Raw genomic sequence first — 18,236 nt, 5'->3', positions numbered from 1 at the left:
TGTGAGAGTAAAGGGGGAAAAATCATTATTTCAAAATGCCTGGCCTGGGAATTGGGCAATTTATATCTATCCATATAATTACCTGAATGTGATTTTTTACCAGCACCAGCGAGAGAATAAGATCTCATTTTAGGATATAATAGGGAATTTTGTTCATCCACTCCCCACACAGCTTGCTTGCTCATCCTAAAACAGCTAAAACTATTGCTAAGTAAGGTCTAGCACTAGTGTCCTATTCTGTAATCTAACGAAAGTACTAATTAGTTTAGCGTGTCTGGTTATTCACTGTAATGATGTGTTAACACTGCCATGCTTTCAAAACTAAAGACTGGCTAGCGGTCAGGTAAGCTATACCTCTTGTTTCTCTGGTCGAGTCCACGAAGCCTGGAGAGAACAAGATATAAAACACAACAAGAAAGCAGTAAAAATTTTACAACATGTTGCTTTAGAGAAGTGATGCATCACACTGAATTCCGTGCACATGCAGCTTCGTTTTCATTTCCAACCGGTTCTAAGGCCCACTTTCCATAGTGTGTTTGTTACCCGATTGCATTGAGGCTTTAGCTTATGCTCACCCCAACCCCCTCCACCCCCACTTATGAACATGATCACGCGTCATTCCAAGGTAAAGGGATTCCTCATCTTCTGTAGACATAGACACCAGATACCAGCAGATGTATTAGACTTCTTGATAGTAGTTGGTGAGGTGACTAGTTCTAATCACATATTCTAGAGGTTCTTAGAGAACAGGTTGCCTCCTTTGAATTTTATCTATCAGCTTTCCACAGATATACTAATGCCATTTTATGCTCATGCATTGCATAACTGCATGCATTCTATAAAAAAATAAATTTTTTTATTCAGAAAAAAGGAACAAAGCAAGGAATGAGAAGGATGAAGCCTCTTTGACTGTACCAAATGCCCAGGGGCTATAGTAGGCTCCAGTCCTTCAAGGCAGAGAATACTTGGCGACTCACAGGCTCGAGCCTGTTCGTCATTCGATATGCCGTTGTCCAGGAAGAGACATTGATGTGGAGGGAATTTTCCACTCACAACTAGATTTTTTAAAAAATGTATCTGACACTTGGGTATCTACTCTGCTTATGATTATTTTCTGTTTTCATGCTGGGAGCCAAAGACATTATAGCTGCATTGTCCTTTGTGTTCGGTGGCATACACGTCTGATTGTCCCTGATGTTCAGATGGAGACGGGACAGAAACAAAGATGCTAGTGAATGCTAGTGACACGGCAATGCAACCCAGGGAATGAAAATGAATGTGCGAGCAGTTAGTAAGCCCACAAAAACACAGGGAGCTCTGGTGAGAAATGAAGATGGAGATGGCTGGGTTAGGTTGGACACAATGTTGGGATGAAGGAGAAAAATGAGAACAAGGGAGCATGCATAGACAAAGTAACAAGGGCTAATACGTCAAATGTTGCCAATTCCACATCACCAATAAGCTTGTTTGTCACATGCCAGGGCTGCATGAATGGAGGCTGTTTTTAAGGGGGCTATGTTATATGAGGATGGTTGCTTTTCAACTCTCATTCATCTGTGTCCTTCCCAAATCACCACAGTTCTGTGGCTTTTAGAACAAGTAGTTGCTAATGGCATAATGCTACTAATAGCTTGACTTCTACCTGTGTGCTGGTGGAATGATGACAAATATCTTTGCCCTAATAATTTAGTTGGAGGTGTGGTCTATTTAAGGCAATCTGATATGCAAATATATACAGAGGAAAATCACAAGGTGTGATTAGTGATGTTCCAAAAAACGGTTTGTTCTAGGTTGTTTTAGTATTCCTATGTCTTACGCCTTACACACACGTCTACAGGAATACGTATATAAATGAAAGCGAAGCACTCCTATAATCATCCTAAATGTTCCCTGTTATAAATTTCCCAATACCCGAGATAAACCAGACTCTGACTGCTTGACACAATCATCTTTACCAGTGTTTAAAATCAGGCACTGATATTGTATTGACTGAGATAGTCATTCCAGTGAAAAGAAAGTTCCAGTTTCCAAAGAATACAGAATTTCCAAAGCCTCTCTCTTATTTGTGGCGACTTTGTTAGCTCAAGACTCAGGTTCACAAAAGGCCTTTTTTTTCTATCAAGGTCTTCTGATCTCATCTTCAATCCCACTCCTTTTCCTTAATCAATAAGTCTTCATATACTTTTCTTTCCTCATTTCAAAGGCACATAGGCATTCAGATAAGCAAACGATGGATTTTTTTTTCTGCCAAGGACTGAGTATATAAATCATCATTTCCAGATTTTGCTCAATATGCAAACGTTACCTGGAATTCAGCAACAGTCATTCCAACAGCTGGGAATATTTGTGATGAATGTATGTGGGATGATCAGTGAAATGATACAAATGCACAAACTTTCTGAAGTATTATGAAGATCTTCATATACACCATCTAACTGATCTCTTATGATGTCCATTTTTTTGTGTGAAGATAATAATGATTACTTAGAACTGGACCAACTTTTGGACTACTGGTCTACCTTAATGATCTCAATGATCCAAACAACTAGAGTTAGCCTAACTGTTACCAGTTGCTGAGCTAAACCACTTCAATCAGATGACACTTAACAGATTGATAATGACCATCCTCAACCCAGTGATTAGACTTGGTCCAGAGATATGGCCAAAGATCAGGTGTGACATTCAGACACCCGGTATTAATTTCAGATTGTTCTGTTCTTTTTCAGTGCAGAATGTTGATATTCCATTCGAAAGCCACTGTGTGCCTCTAGACAAAGCCTTTTTTCTCTTTCGGTAAGAAGAGTAACATCAGACTCAAGGATGCAAGGTGACAGTGCTTTAATTCACGCATATTGTAACAAAACAGTATTCGAGGAGTCTCACCGAAATGTTATCAGAATCCTAACAGAGCGCCTGTGGGACGGTGTTGTGTGCTTTGTCCTGAGTCAGTGATCCAGAGCGAAGCCACTGAGGTCTCTTAAGGGATCTGAGCCTGACTTTGCATCAGTCAATATCTACAATGGTGATCTGAGCAAAGATATTCCACATAGAGTGTTCACCCAAGGTTGAATGCAACCCCTAACACAAATGTTAGGTGACAATTGCATGAGGAAGGTTATCGGCACTTGGATTTTAGGGCTGGGGTCACTGTTGATGGCTCTACCTCATTCCTTTTAATAAATATACATAGGGAGCCCATTGGGGCTGAAATACTCTGATTCATAGGCTTTTAAGGACAAGTTGGGAAGATGCTCTGAAACAGTTGTTCTCAAGTCAAGGGGTCTTTGCATATGTAGTATTTCTAGCAAGGATTGGGGGTGGCTCCTGGTATTTAAGGGGAAGGAGGTCAGTGAGGCCAAACATGTTGTAACTGTTGGATCAATCCCAGTGAAGGAAGTTCCTTTCCAAATCACCTCCATGACCCTGTTGAGAAACAGGGATGCAACCAACAAGATAGAATTTTTAGTAGAAATAAATATTTTTTAAAAAAAACTTTCGCTGTTGGCTAAGCAAGGGGACTGTGTGACCTAATACAGTTCAGGTGGGTGACACCTGTGCATTAGTTGGTGTGTTTGGTTGATAATGTGGCATCTTTTGTTGGCCACAAGTTCAATAGGCAGCAACAGAGTGAGGACACAGCATAGGAGCTGATGCGTAAGTTGCCCTGAGCATGGCAAGACTTTAGGGAAGCACAAAGGAACTAAAGCTGTCTAGCACAGGGCGGCTGGAAGAGTGAAGGACATAGGAACAATGATGCTCAAAAACACAGAGCAAAGGGCTGCACGTGCTAAGGGAAGAAGGGAAGACTGGCTAGAGGAAATTCTAAGAGCCACTGCAGTAACGCTTAAAGGACTAAGGAGCACTGAGGAGCAGAAGACACAGGAAATAGCCCTTTGTGGTCATCGGTGTTGGTCAAGGGCCCCCTAAGAGGATGGACACTGTCACCCATCAGACAGAAGCTAAGTGATGCTAGAAAAGAAAGCCAATGGATTCTAGAAAACCTCTAAAGGTGCCTTCCAGCCCCCAATGACCAAGATCTCAGGAGGAGGCTCCTTTCTTCCCGTTACATATAATTTCTAAGCTGACCTGCCTCCTGTATCACCCTAATTATCAGAAAACTCTGTTTGCCCACTTCTACAATTCAATGATGCAAGCTATCTCATTACTATCATTAAAAAAAACCACACAAAACCCTTTAGTTGGAGGAGAACCGGAGGGAGAGCCTGCCAAGGTAAAAAGTGACCTGGCTCCTTCTGCATAGCTCATATTTATTTTTTCTTAATTATTAGCTATCGACAACTGTCAGACTGATATCATCATGCCTCTTGGATGTCAATATTTAATTATTTTAGAAATGGCAAATTTTGTTAGGATTTCATTTAGGCGACTGTGTTAGTCTGGTGTTATCAGAGGCTGATGTGGACGATTTGTTCTAACATTGACTCACTCAGCCTCCAAATATATCATGTTGGCTACACTTGGAAGATGATCCATGCTAAAAGAAAACCACAACACAACCCATGTGGCAGGCCTTGCATAATTATCTCCAAATAAGACACATGAGCTAAACGGAAAACTGAATTGTACAAAAAGTCATTCCCTTCCCGGCTTGAGATATGTTTTGCTAGGTACCTTCAAGTCTCAGTGTTTAGTAAGGATGAGTCGATCAGTTCCTACCTCTTCATTCTGTGAACATCAAATCCTAGGTATAAACCAGAAGTGCCAACCTATTAAAGAACTCGAGGTAGGCACAAATCTCAACAATCTGGTCTCATTTGGCCGTTCAGCTACTTCTAGCAAAGACAGAGAATTTGAAAGTGCCATTCATCTGAGATTGAGGATTCTGCCCTTTACTTGCGGTTCCAGAATCACATTGGGTCACTTTGAGCAAGTCTACTTGGTAAGTCTGATATTGCAAGACCTGCCAAGACACAGCCCTGTGAATTAAGCCCTGAGATGTACATTCAGTCCACATAACACACAAGAGGTAGCTGAAATCCTAGCCGAGGGTTCAGTTCCAGGGTTGAGAAAGAAAGTATCCAAGTAAACATCACATTTGAAAAAAAATCTAAGTTTTTTTTGCGTACCAAAGAGCATATGCGAATATGCAAGTTTCAAAAATATTTAGCAGTTCCTTAGTTTCATTTTTTTTGTTCAGTTGAAATCAACTCTGGATGTAAAACTTGCAGAAAAATAGGTTATTTGGAACAGCAGTTTCTGTTCCATTGGATTTAGCTTTGTTTTCTATTAGGAGGATGGAAATTAGTTCCTCAAATGCAAATTCCAAATTTAGCTCTGGTATTTCACACTATCCGTTTTGGCTTTATTTGAGTTGATTGCTTCTAAGGAATTTCCTTTTAAGCAGAACAAGTGAAGATCTAGTGTATTTTAACATTCTAGTCAATAAGCAATTCATTATACATGTTCTTTAAGGCGAAGGCTATTCCTTCTGAATAGGTAAGAGAGAACTGGCCAACGAAAAAACGAAGCCAATTACAACAGGATATGCAAAATGATCTTGGAGAAGGGCCATAAGGGAATGGAAGTTGCTTTAAAACCAAGCCTTTACATCCTTCTGATTTTGGCCCACTCAGTAGCAAAGGGATGCATTATGAAGAGGCTAACATCCATCTTTTATATACTGTCAATTATAAAGATAGCTTTTAAGTCCGTGTGCTTTAAAGCTAAATATTCCTGGTCATTTTTAATTTTCCAGGAGAGTTACTACAATGTTCTCAAGCTCTCCATGAATCGATCATCATCATCTAGAAACTGCTAATTATTTTTGCCTTTAGAACAAAATGAACTCCAAATGTGACCAAGAATACAGGCAGACGCAAAGGCAACCAAGCTTTCGTACGTGTAGTGCATGTATATTGCATGTATATAGCATGAGTATACAAAAACGCAAGGGAGAGGATTCATAGGCTCTTTCTGATCCCTTTTTAGCTTGGGATGCTAGTGAGATAATGATCATCTTATCATCTGCTACACTGGGGTCTCTCTAGTCCTTGTTCCTCACAGTTCCCAAACCCTGGGCTTGAACACCACAATCATCTAAGGTGACCACGCCCACCACCACCACCACACCCCTACGGGGCTTAGGTGAGGAAATCATGCCCCTTCTACTTCAAAGGGATGCTGAGCAAGCCTCACCCAGGAAGGCTAGGGGAGGGAGACTGCAGGACCTCTAGTGACTACACCCCACTTTCCAGTGCCCCAAAGAGAACCGGGCATGGCACAGGCTCAATGTGCCTCAAGTCTGTGCTCCACAGACCTGAAACTCTCGGGTGACATCATACCTTTTCTTCACTGCTGATGTTTCGGGTGGAAGTCCTCCAGGTGATCGAGGGGATGGGGTCTCCGGAGGCTTCACAGGTGAGAGTCACCTGCTCCTCCAGTTCCATGGCAGTCTGATTCTCTACATAGGTGATTTTGGGTTTTGCTGAAAAAGAAAAAAAAAAACTTTCTGTAAGTTTATCTGATTATGAAGATACATTCTCTGGGTTTGAATGATGATGTGCATCCATCCAGAGAAAACGTTATTGTTTTCTAAGTACAAGGTCCTATTCTAGCGATGAGAGGAGACACAGAGTTGACTCCCATGCAGTCAACGGACGCAGGAGCCATGGTGCGTGCTATCCTCTTCTGGGTCTTCACGAGGAGACAGCTTTGGGGCTGTGCCGTGAGATTCTTAAACAGACACAACTTCGGGCTGCAGATGAAATCATTCCAAGTACAGACAAAGTGTCTGAGTAAAAGCAAAGAAGCCGGGGCATGTGAGAAAAGGGCTGGGATCACAGTAGTTCCGTATGAGGTAGGCAGATGCTAGGCAGGATGGCGGGAATTTCACCCACTAACTGGTCTTCGCCCCTGGCCGTCACAACAGTGGTGCCCATTTGTATTTTGTTAGGAAGAGGTCAAGCTGGTTTAGAATGGAGGAAAGCTCGAGGTAAAGATTCCAGTTTTAGCAGTTCTGGCCACGACCCAGATGTGAGCTCATACTGTGTCCTAAGAGTTTGTTTTAGGGGAAATAGAGACAGATGAGGAAGGAGGGCTTCGATTTGCATGTGTGGGGAACATCTGGCCTGTAGGCCATATTAATTTGCTACCTGACACACGAGACCCAGACACAAGGGCTTCTCCTGTGCTTTCTGCTGGCTACCCACGGCCTGGGTTGGCAATTTCGTATGGCCAATCTCCAAACAGTCCTCCTTCCTGGAGGAAGTGGAAATGAATAGAGGACTCCAGCAGGGGTGAAAGATAGAATGTGAAGGCTGGGATTCTTATGACAAGGAACATGGTGGTGCTGAAACAGTCTCTAGGGAGGAGCCAAGGTGAGGAATGGACTGGAAGCTTCCAGGCGGACTGAAGAGTGGAAGAAGAGGAGTCGAGATGAGTTCATTTCCCAAATGTTTTGGGTCATGCAAGAAATATAAGCATTCCGAATCTGAGCGAAATGCCAAAACATTAGGAAAAATTGAATTCTTTCCCCCCCAGTTTAAAACAATTATCCTCTAAAATGGCTTCTACAAGAGGAAAAACAAATGATAATACCACACAAATGTAACTTACTTCACTAATAGAGGAAAAAAAGAATTCTAGGCTAGAGAAGCAAATAACACATAGTTAAGAGGCAAGTAGCAGATTACAGCAACCCCCTGTTTAGGCTTGGCGCCTTCCAGCACCAAGGTTCCATCTTCCAATAGTCTGGCTTGGTGATAATTAGTGTGTGGGCCCCTCTCCTACTGTCCACCTAGATCCCGTGGGACTTAGTATCTCAAAAGGCTTCATCTCCTTGTAAACTCTCCTGTGAGATCAGCCATTGTGTGCACTTCCTCATCGTCCATGGCTCTATAGTCGGCCACAAAGAGCCAGCCTTGTTAATGCTCATTCCAAACCAGGCTCCAACAACCCTAGTTCAAGAAGAATCCTGGGGCTCTCCTTTCTCTGAATTTAAAAAAAAAAGAGCAGAATATTCTACTGCCACTCAGGATAGGGGTACGATTCCCCTCAGGTTCCGGCTGGTCCTAAGAAATCAGCTAAGCAAGGCTTCTGCCCACTGGCATACTTCTCTCAGCCAATGGCAGACATGAGACTTAAGAGCATTAGCACAAGTGTAATAATCTGCAGAGACAAAAAAATCCCTTGCAGAAAGAGTCCACAGGGAGATTCACTGCCAACCTTAAAGGAGGGTAGAACGTAATTACTTAGCAAAAGGAGCTTCCAGCTGATAACTGGGGCAGTGCATGCTTGAATGGGTCCTTTCTTAGATTAAAAAAAAAGGCAGAGCCATTACCTTGACCCCCCAGTGTCCTTACCAAAGACTTTGAGGTGGATGGACGCATCCTGTTCACCAGCCTTGTTCTCAGCAATACAGACATACTCAGCCTCATCACTCTTATCCACCTTCAGGATAGTCAGCTCAGAACTGTCGTCACTGAAGATGTATTTCTCTTCATCCTCCTCATTCTCTATCAGTTCCCCATCCCTGGAAGGGGCAGATGTGCACAGGGCAATGATGGTGACCATAGGGGCCCTTCTCAACAAGGGAAGACAGCAAGGTAGACTTCAGATTCCTTTTCTAATTCTACTTAATCCTTTGAGTCAGTCCAAAGGATGTGACTGTGTTCCTAAAGGGGCCGTAGAACTCTCCCACCCAGTCACACCTTCCAGACCTGTCTTCCAAGACTGAAAAGAAAGGCCCTGGGGTATGCACAAGGCAACAGAATGGTATATAAAAACTAGGTCCATTCTTTACCTGGAGTATTTCCCAGAAGCCCCTGCCACTGCTATACCAACATGCAAATGGTTCCTATGATATTTCCCTTCTCTTGCCCACGACCCAAAGCAGGAGTTAGTTTCTTACTTTGTCCAGCTCATCGTGGGCTCTGGGAAGCCGTCAGCATCACACGCCAGGGAGACGGACTGGCCCAGGTTGGCAGTGGCATTCACAATGCTCTGCCTGGCCTGGACAGTGGGCGGCACTGAAGGAAAGAAGGATAGCGGGGTGGTTGTGAGAATGAGAAAGAACTCCATGGCCCAGAGAAGTGCCCCAGTCAGAGAACCTCCGCCTGGGGGCCACGAGTCCTGAGTGGGTTATGGAATGAACCTGAGTTCATGTGTGCACTAAAGAATTACAATGAACAAAAATCCCAGCATTGTTGCTTTTCAAGAGTTTACGCTATCATATCACATGTTGTTGGTGTTAATATGGCATTTGATTTACAGTAGCTATTTGTCATTATGTGTTTTCTCAATCAATGCACACTAAATAACTACTGGGTTGGTCGAACTCCATGTTAATTAAACATTTTTTTTAAAAAAAGACAACAACGTACTATCTCCATATTGGTAGTTACTACTGTGAAGAAATCCACCAACTCACCAAAGAATGACATTTTTCTAGAACGGTCATAAACAACTTGTACATCAACAAGTTTTTTTCCGCCCCCCCCCCAAAAAAAAAGAATGAGATGGAGAGAGTTTGGCAAAAACATACATATCAATAGCCAAAACAATTCAAATGTGACTTACTTATTTTCTTAGCTCTGACATTATAATTTCCTGTAAACATCCTGTAAATGTCAGATCGATTCCGTGGGTGTGTTTATTTGACACTGCAAATTAAGATTCATAAACCCTTGGACCATGATTTGGACTGTGTTGAGATTTGAGTGGAATGAAATACTTGATCTACATCTCAAGCCAGAGGGACTTAATTATGGTAACCTCGAGCACCATGAGGATGAGGAGAAACTTACTAGGAAGCACATAGAAGTTTTCTAATACTGTGAGGCCATGAAGGGTATTCAATATGCATCCAAATCTCCCACCACGGAGGGGAGACCCAGACAACTAGTATATTAAAAACATAAAAGAAATACTTCTTCGCCCAGAGGTCAGGGTGAAGAAGACATGAAGAAGCTGAGATGGATGGATGGACTGGACGAATGAGTCGTGACCAGACTTATTTTACAAAGCAAGGAGAAAAAAATGAAACGAAATGAAGTGCTTTAGTGGTTGGGGTGGGAAGGGTAGCGGGGAAACCACAGTTGCAGCAATGGAGAGAGCAAGAATGGGTCTCCTCACCATTCACAATGACCTGAATGTCCTTGAAGTTGATCTCCCCCCGTGCCAGGATCCTGCCCTCACAACGATAGGTACCCTCATCTGTTTTCTTGATGCCCCGGATCTGCAGGTAGTTGTTGGACAGGACTATGAATCGGACTAGAAGAGACAAGAAGCAGATGTTTAACCTCTGAGATCTGCAGGCAGGTAGCTGAGCCTCTTCCTTAAACTTCAGTCTTACAAGGTGGCAGGTTAGGGCTGAAAGAACACAACAGGAGCCTGGCTTGGAAATAAGAGCTAAGACCCAAGAGTCTACTGAAAAAAAAAAATCAGGTGCGGGGAATTTATCACCTATGTCCACTTAGGCCTTGGAAGCTGTATTGTGGGAACTCGAGTGTGAGTTTGGCCTGGGAATGCCTCGGGAGCTGGGAGAGATGAAAATTAGGGGACCTAGTGGGCTCACAGGGAATGCATAGTGGCCCAAGAAATCCAGGTCTCACCATCTTTCTTCAGGATGACATCTCGGCCTTTGTGTTTCCAGATGATGGTTGGGGGGAGTGAGCTGACCACATCACACACGATCACGGCGTCCTCTCCCTCTCTGAACTCCTGTGGGGTGGGCGCGTTCTTGAACATGAGCTTCTCTGGAGAAATGAGCAGGGGCAGCGTGAGGAAGGCAGTGGATTCTCTCACAAGATCCCTTCTTACTAGAGCTGTGCTACGAGAACCGGGTTCCAGGCCAGCCCCAACTCACTAATACCGTTGTATGACAGGGCTGCCAGTGTTTAGCTGCCAATAGCAGAAATGATCTGCAGGAGGGGAAAGAGTATCTTCACCAAGAATTCCTTGGCACGTGGGGTGGTACCAATGAGGCAGACAAATGGGCAACACAGCTGGTCTACAATAGTAGTAGAGTCACTAGTCCTTCCTTTGTCTCCCTATAGCAAAGAGAATTCTGAAGACGAGGAGAGAAGCTGCCTGGTACTAAATCTAGGGCAACTGGTGTTGTCCCACTGACTGTCACCACCTTGCCTCGAGCCAACAGGACAGAGGCACTGGAACAAAACCATGAGATGCCATCACCAGATCGGGTGGCTGCTCTGAGCAGCACAAACTGTTCAAGTAAGACTGTCTGACATCACGGGCCTCTGGGCAATATCCCCAGCCAAGCAGAGTGGAGTACAAAGGAAAGCCTCCGTTCTCTGCCCCTTAGCCAGCACTTGCGAAAGACACAGAGGAAGCCGAGTCAGCCTTCTGGGAACTGTGTCATTTGATTTGAAGAATGCAGACCCGTGGTTTATGAGTTCTGGGTTAGCCAAGGACAAATAGAGAACATGTAAGAACTCTGAGTTAGGTAAGGAAAAGATGTATAAAGGGAAACACAATCCTGCCAGCCCTTCACTGGTCTCTCTATTGCCATCTCACAGGTTCTACAACCCTATCACGTGTCCCACCGGCAAAGTAGAGAACGGAGAAACACAGAACGGGGGAGGTTCTTACGGAAGATCTTCACGTTGACGGTGGCCTCCGACTCGCTACCATCCTCGCCCGTGACCACGCACTTGTAGATGCCGGCATCGTCGATGTTGGCGTTGTAGATGGTGAGGGTGGAAGAGGAGTCGTCGTTCCACACCACCGAGATCCGCTGCTGGTTTGGGCTGAGCTTCTCTCCATTGGGGGAGAACCAGGAGATGTCCTTGTCTTTGGCATCTCCTGCCACTGGGGAGGGAGAGATTCCTTTCAAACTGCTGGACTCGCAAGGGTGGAGCTCATCCGGGGTGACAGTGGCTACTCAGTAAGCACCACTGGTCTCTGGATGGGTGAGGAAGGCAGGACCCCCTGGCTTCAGAATGCCCGGCAGCCCCGCTTTACATCTGTTTCATTATTGTATATCCAACATGGGGAAAGAAGGCCACACACACTTGGGCTGTTATGGCTTTCCCATTCCCCCCCGTAGTGAGGGAACACAAGAGACATTTGTTGAGCATTTACTGTGTCCTGCGTACTCCTAAGCTGATGCACTTCCCAGAATGGGAACTAAAGGCAGTGAGTAGAGCTAAGTCTGACCTCAAGGACCTAATTTGGGTGTGAGTGCACTGACCAGCTTATTCTGGAGGGATTCATTAGGTTAGGGTCCTCTGGGCTGGGGATGTGTTCCAGTTACATTGGCTCTAGCATCTCTCTGTGCAAACTAGCATACATGTCATTCCAGCACCTGCTACTTTAGGCAAATTTATCTCCTCCTCCCCTGTGGGCACCTGGGAGGGGCAGAAGGCTACCGCCAAGCTGACGGATGGCAAAGGGCCCTGGGATCTGGTAGATGTAGATCACGCAGCCTCTCTGCACGGAGCCCCTCCCGACTCCGCCCATCCAGCCCCACGCAGGTGCTTATTAGCATGGAAATGAAGTGGTCTTCCTTTCAGAACCCATGGCGTTTCCAATACATCCCACTATTTGCAAGACATGCAAGATGTGGGCTTCACGGCTGCATCTCCAGATCGCAGGGATGGCTGTAATGAAGACAGAGCGGGAGCAAGCGCATCCGCCAGCCACTGCGACCTCATCGGATGCAAATCACGATGGCACTGAACAGTTCTCTCCCTGCCAAAAGTTGCTTGCTAAATGCCACAGTTCATATCCAGCTCGACTCTTTCCTGCTTTTGCCATGCTCCGAATTCTCAGTTGTTTCCTATTCAGTGAACCTGAGGCCTAATTCTATTAATTGTAAGAGCTGTGGAGGGGAAGAAAAATGCATATTTCCTAAATCAATGCCAGGTTCGACACAGCCCAGAGCTGTGGTGGACAGAATACTGTCCCACACGGCTTTCCCAGCAGACCTGGGAAGCTTGGGGTATACACCCTCCTAACCACAGAGAAAGCACCCAGGCAAATTTTAGAGCTTCTTGGAGTTTCACAGTCTAGAAGATTCTAAGCAATGAGCCTTCAGCTGATCCATCAATGCACCCTTGGTTGGTTGTCCGTGTTGTTTTCACTAACCGAACTGGGGAGGGGGAGGACAGACCGCTGAGAAGTGAGATGCGTCACTGCCTAGGAGCTGTGCCGGTTCTCCTAGGAAAACGCTTAGGCCTCCTCCACTGTCAAGGAGACAATAAATACACATCACCGCGATGATGGCAGCCTCTGAGAGGAAACCAGGGGGCCTGAGAGCTCCCCTGACCCAGAGCACAGCAATGTTCAGAAACCTAGATGGCGCCACCAACTGGGAACTCACGGAGCTTCTGCTTTGCCCATTTTTATTTATTTACTGGGTGGCTTATGGGATTGAACTCAGAACCTTTGTGCTTGCTAGGCAGGTACTCTTGTCCTTGAGCCATGCCTTCAGCCACCACCCCCCCGCCCCAGTTTTTCCTTTGGTTACTTTTGAGGGTCCGGTCTTTCTTGATTCCTGGCTTGACCTAGGCTGTGGAATTCCAATTTCTGCACCTCCGTATTGTGATGCAGCCATTGATGAGAAGGAAGCTTGCAAACTTTTATGCCTGGGATGGTCTGGAACAGAGATTCCCCAGAGCTCTGCTTCCCCCAAGCAGCTAGGACTACAGGTTTGAGACACAGAGCCCGGCACACAGTGGGATTCTGAGGTGAGCCGGGAGGCGCCGAGGAACATGGCCGAGGGACATGGGACACTTGCCTTGGCACAAGAAGAACTTGGACTCTCCAACGCTGATCTCCCCTTGGCTGGGAACGATATCCACCTGCAGAGAAACTGAAAAAAGACAAAAAAAAAAAAAAAAAAACAATCCAGTTCAGATTTCACCTTTGAAATTTGGAGAATGGAAGCCAGAGCCTTCATTGCAAACAGGGTTCTTCAGCTCAGTGTAAGAAAGCGAAACCATCAAAGTACCACCAAAGTACCATCACCATGCATCTAGGACAGAGCCAGACCACTCCCATAGGGGAACACACTGTCCCCCAAGAGACCTCTCTGTCCTAAATGTGACCTCTGACTCTTGAGAGGGCTTAGGGTCCTATCTAAACTTTAGTGTCTGGATTCACAGAAAGAGCTGTACCACCAGTGCCCCTTTGATGGTCAATCGGAAGTGTCCCCAGGGCTGTATCAAGAGCAAGAAGCCTGCCACAGCAGAACCAGGCCACAGGGTCTCCAGAAAACGCCTCAGACCACCCTACTTATTAATCATTGTGAAGATTCAAACACTCTGAAGTAGGAGGTGCCAAGAAATGCCCACCTTACCTTGCAATGTTGGATCATCACGCCGGATTCCATCACAGAATGTAACAGCAAACACTGTCACCCCTTTTAGACAGATGCTCTCCTAAAATCCTGTAGTCTGTGCCCCCAAGGAGTTCCCTCTATCTCTTGGCTACTTCCCCTGAATTCTTATTTGAATATCCGTATGCTCTGTCATTTCAGCACACCGATAAGAAAACACACGACTCCAGATCTCACCGATTCCTACATTCAGTCTGCTCCTCATTTATCTGCTCCGAACAGATAACGGGTTCCTCAGGAAAACAGAGTTTTATGATAGAAAAGAAAATGCTTTATTCATTTGGATTTGACTTCCTTTTGCCTCCCCACTTCTTAAGTAAATCTGAAAGCCAAACATTTGGTTCAATGCACGGAGTATTTCAAAGCCAAGATGAAGGAGGGGCCTGAACAAAACAGGCTGGGTCCTAGATAGTGACTCACACTGAGCCTTTCCTTCCAACAGCCATTTTCTGTTCACAGCGGAATGGAGGAGAAGCTTGTTGCCATGGTGACTGGCTTGCAGTCAGGGCTGCTGCAGCTCTAGGTCGGTGCTCGTGATGGAGAGACCACAGTTCTTCTAAGAGAATGCAGGGACCGAAGAGATTGTTTGGGGTAGCGCAAGGAGTGCTTGTGTGTGGAGAGGTGGGGTACCAGATGCATGGGGGGTACAGTCTTTCTAACCATCCCACCAATAGACAAAGCAAGTCACTGGGAAATCCAGCAAAGGCTACAGAGAAAGGAATGGTGACGTAGAGCTAGGGATGGAAAATGGAAGGAGCCAGGGGAAGGAGAAGGAAAAGGGGTTGGAACAGGAGGTAAAGCAGCAGAAGGGACCCAGCCCCCTGTGGACCGGAGGAGAAGCTCTCAGCTACTTCCAAATGCCGGGCTGGAGGAAACACTCCGGTAACCGAGGGATAGCTGGCTTGTTGCTTTCCTCTTCTCTAGAAGGAATGATCGGCTCCATGCTGAGATCCAGAAAGGGTCTCAGACATCCATCACTGCCTTCTCGTGGTCACTTCTAGTAAGGGCCACGGTACCCTGAGTCCAGGCCTCCTGGCTCCAAGGTAGGTGTCCTGTGAACCGTGCATGTGATTAACGGACCACTGGCTGTGCTCAGCAGAACATGAGGATCAAAGAGCCTCTGCATGCAGGGAGAGATGTTTCCATTCCATGTAAGGAATGACGGGACGTGCTGAGCTGCGATCTTCAGCCTTGCCACTCCTTAATGAGAAAGGCAAGCCCAACGTGGACAAGGCCCATGGCACCTTGGAGAACCTGGGGCTTTATAGGGAGGGCTGTGGGCCAATGCTAGGAGGCCAGCCAGGGCCTCTTCTACTGCTTTCCTAGGAAGCCTACAATCCGACGCCAATCCTCACCTGAGTAATGGCTCTTTCTGGAGTTTATGGGGGCATTTTTAAAAAAGAAAACTGGAGACATATTTCTGCCTGGAAAGTTCTCTGGCCCATATGTAGAGAATTAGCTTCCACATATGGATCCTGTTACTCTGCTACGAGTCCTCACTACGTTGAGAAGGCTATTCTGATCCGGAGTGCAAAAACAGCCCGGACTTTTTTTTTTTTTAAGCTATTTTCAAAAAGAACACAACTCTCCAGGGGAAGCCAGAAAACTGAAGAGCTTTCATACCCCAAAGTGGCCAGGATCTACCCGTGGGACACAGGGAGAAATAAGAAATGAGAATTTCAAAGGAAGTCCCAGCTTCCCGGATTCCCACGCACACATTCATGAGGGCAGAGGTTTAAAAAGAGGTCTTGCGGCCTTCTGCACACATGGAAAAGGGAGCCATTTACCTCGTCAAAGTACTAGATAATGCTGGGCCGAAGGCTCTAGGATGTGCTACAAACGATGCCCGGATGTTTTCAACTGCAGCACAATGGTTCATCATTCTCCTGTAAGTACCAAATCTCGAAATACCAGGATTAGCCATGGCTAAGGAGAAACCCTGCTCTGAACTCCAATGTCTTCCTCTCTGTGGCTTTGTTTCTTCCTTTCACCTTCCTGTTATGAACTTTTCTTGTTTCCAGATGCCTGCCTGGAATTTCAGGTTCCCTCAGTAGCAAAGGTAGATGAGATTTCCTAACCAGGTGTGATGCACACCTCCGAAGACACTTATAAAAGCAGTTTTCCCAAATAAAACATCTCATCCCACTTCCCATCTCTCTCTGCACAAACGCTGGCATCTTCACTGCATCTGAAGATCCATGCTTCCACACCTAGGTATGAGGACCTGCCTTGGGCACAGGACAGTCATTTCCATATCCTTTTCTCAAGGACCCAGACCCCAAGTCTACCAGGAGCCCGTTCACACTCTCCAGCTGACAAAACACACTGTCAAATTGCATCGGATCGCCTCACAGGTTCTAGAAACTTCTAGAAAGGTCAGGAATACAGTGTTCATTTTCTAGAAGAGGAAATCAAGGGCATAGAGAAGTGAAATAACTCAGGGAGTGTTGCTCAACAACCAAGCCAACAATGAAAACCATCTGATGCTCCTATCCTCTGCAGCCTCCCCAACGAATATCTTCTTGGCTACTGTTTGCTCTCTTTCCAAATCATGGTGTAGAAAGAACAGAAAAATTGTTTTAGGTGGGGAAGGAGAGACGTGGATCTTGAACTCAGGGCCTGGGCAGTGTCTGTGAGCTTTTTCACTTGAGGCTTGTACTCTACCACTCTACCACAGCACCACTTCTGGTTTTCTGGTGGTTAATTGGAGATAAGAGCCTCATCGACTTTCCTGCCAGGGCTGGTTTCCAACTGTGATCCTCAGATCTCAGCCTCCTAAGTAGCTAGGATTACAGGCATGAGCTAATGGTGCCTGGTGGAAAACAAACAATTATAGTCCTTTTGTTCCCATCATTTTTTTCCCTGGTAAACATAACTGGCCTCTCTCACTGGAGTTGGTAAAGGCATCGTACCTCCCATTTTACAGATGGGAATGGCTAAGTGTCAACATTCGTACCCAAACTGAAGTGTCCCAAACTCTAATCCATTCCTCTCACACCATTCTTACTCTTGTGAACACACATACATACACACTCACACAGAACAAAGTAATTTTCCTCTCCCCCTCTCACTTGAAAAAATAAAAATAAAAAACAAAACCCATGAGAGATGGACAGGTTCTAAAATGTGTGTTCAGTTTAAATGTCCTTTTTTTTTTTTTAAAGTAAATTGACGAATGCTCCAAGAGAAATGCCAGCTCTTTCAGGTGTAGACAGAAGTTTCATAACTCGCATCCCCTAGCAGAGGTTGGTGATGAGATCATCTAGGCTGCTAAAGGAAAGTGAATTAAAATGTTGGTTCCTAAAGGATGCCAAAGTGTTTATCAGAAGAGGTGGGACATCTTATTCAGGCAAAGCAACAGAGAAGCATTATTCTGATTTCAAAAGGGAGTTCGTAGATTTCACTGAAATCAGTGACTTGTTCCAGCAGTTTGATTTTACTGCTTTTCTTATTCAGATTCTGATGCACTACAGGGGAAGGGCAGAAAGTGAGGGCTGGGAAGTGAGCTTCGCTCTCTCTCCTGAGGCTAACTGGGAATACTTCCACATTAAGTGATGAAGTCATTGGCTGCCAAAGAAGATAGGATGCAGACGTGTAGCGTGGTCCATGGGCAGTCACGCACACCTGAGAGCAGTGCCCAGTCCACCAAGGCATGAGCAAGTGGCAGAGGAGGCTGTGCCCAGTGAATCTCATGAGACCAGGACATTTGGCCAAGGCTTCGTTCTGCGGCCATTGGCCTGTTTCTATTTTCTACTCTAATCTAAGGCATTTTATCTGTGGTTTACTGAATCCACTCAGAGCCTCCTTCCCCACAAAATAAAACCAGTAACCGGAGTACTACACAATAAGGACCTAGACGAGCCACTGTAGCTTGGTCTCAGCGTTGTTGTTTACACAGTGGAGATGATGGGAAAAC

The 18,236-nt window shown here is 45.5% G+C and overlaps 1 protein-coding gene across 11 annotated transcripts in view; it reads right to left on the bottom strand.

Annotated features, from left to right (window-relative positions):
* Ncam1 (neural cell adhesion molecule 1) overlaps positions 1-18,236 on the bottom strand; it is a 244,708-nt gene that overhangs the window by 48,420 nt on the left and 178,052 nt on the right. For 10 of the 11 annotated variants that reach the window (XM_048343859.1, XM_048343863.1, XM_048343861.1 and 7 more), the window contains exons 2-8: positions 13,721-13,795; positions 11,572-11,790; positions 10,572-10,715; positions 10,093-10,230; positions 8,870-8,987; positions 8,322-8,491; positions 6,303-6,445 (exon numbers count right to left, since the gene is read on the bottom strand). In XM_048343859.1, coding sequence (XP_048199816.1) covers positions 6,303-6,445; positions 8,322-8,491; positions 8,870-8,987; positions 10,093-10,230; positions 10,572-10,715; positions 11,572-11,790; positions 13,721-13,795 — 1,007 coding nt within the window. Of the gene's footprint in view, positions 1-354; positions 385-6,302; positions 6,446-8,321; positions 8,492-8,869; positions 8,988-10,092; positions 10,231-10,571; positions 10,716-11,571; positions 11,791-13,720; positions 13,796-18,236 lie in introns of all 11 variants that reach the window. The other variant, XM_048343870.1, reaches the window with a different exon arrangement.

This window comes from Perognathus longimembris, chromosome 3, assembly GCF_023159225.1.
Source record: "Perognathus longimembris pacificus isolate PPM17 chromosome 3, ASM2315922v1, whole genome shotgun sequence".
Taxonomy (NCBI): domain Eukaryota; kingdom Metazoa; phylum Chordata; class Mammalia; order Rodentia; family Heteromyidae; genus Perognathus; species Perognathus longimembris.
This window is presented reverse-complemented; position numbering and strand designations above follow the sequence as displayed.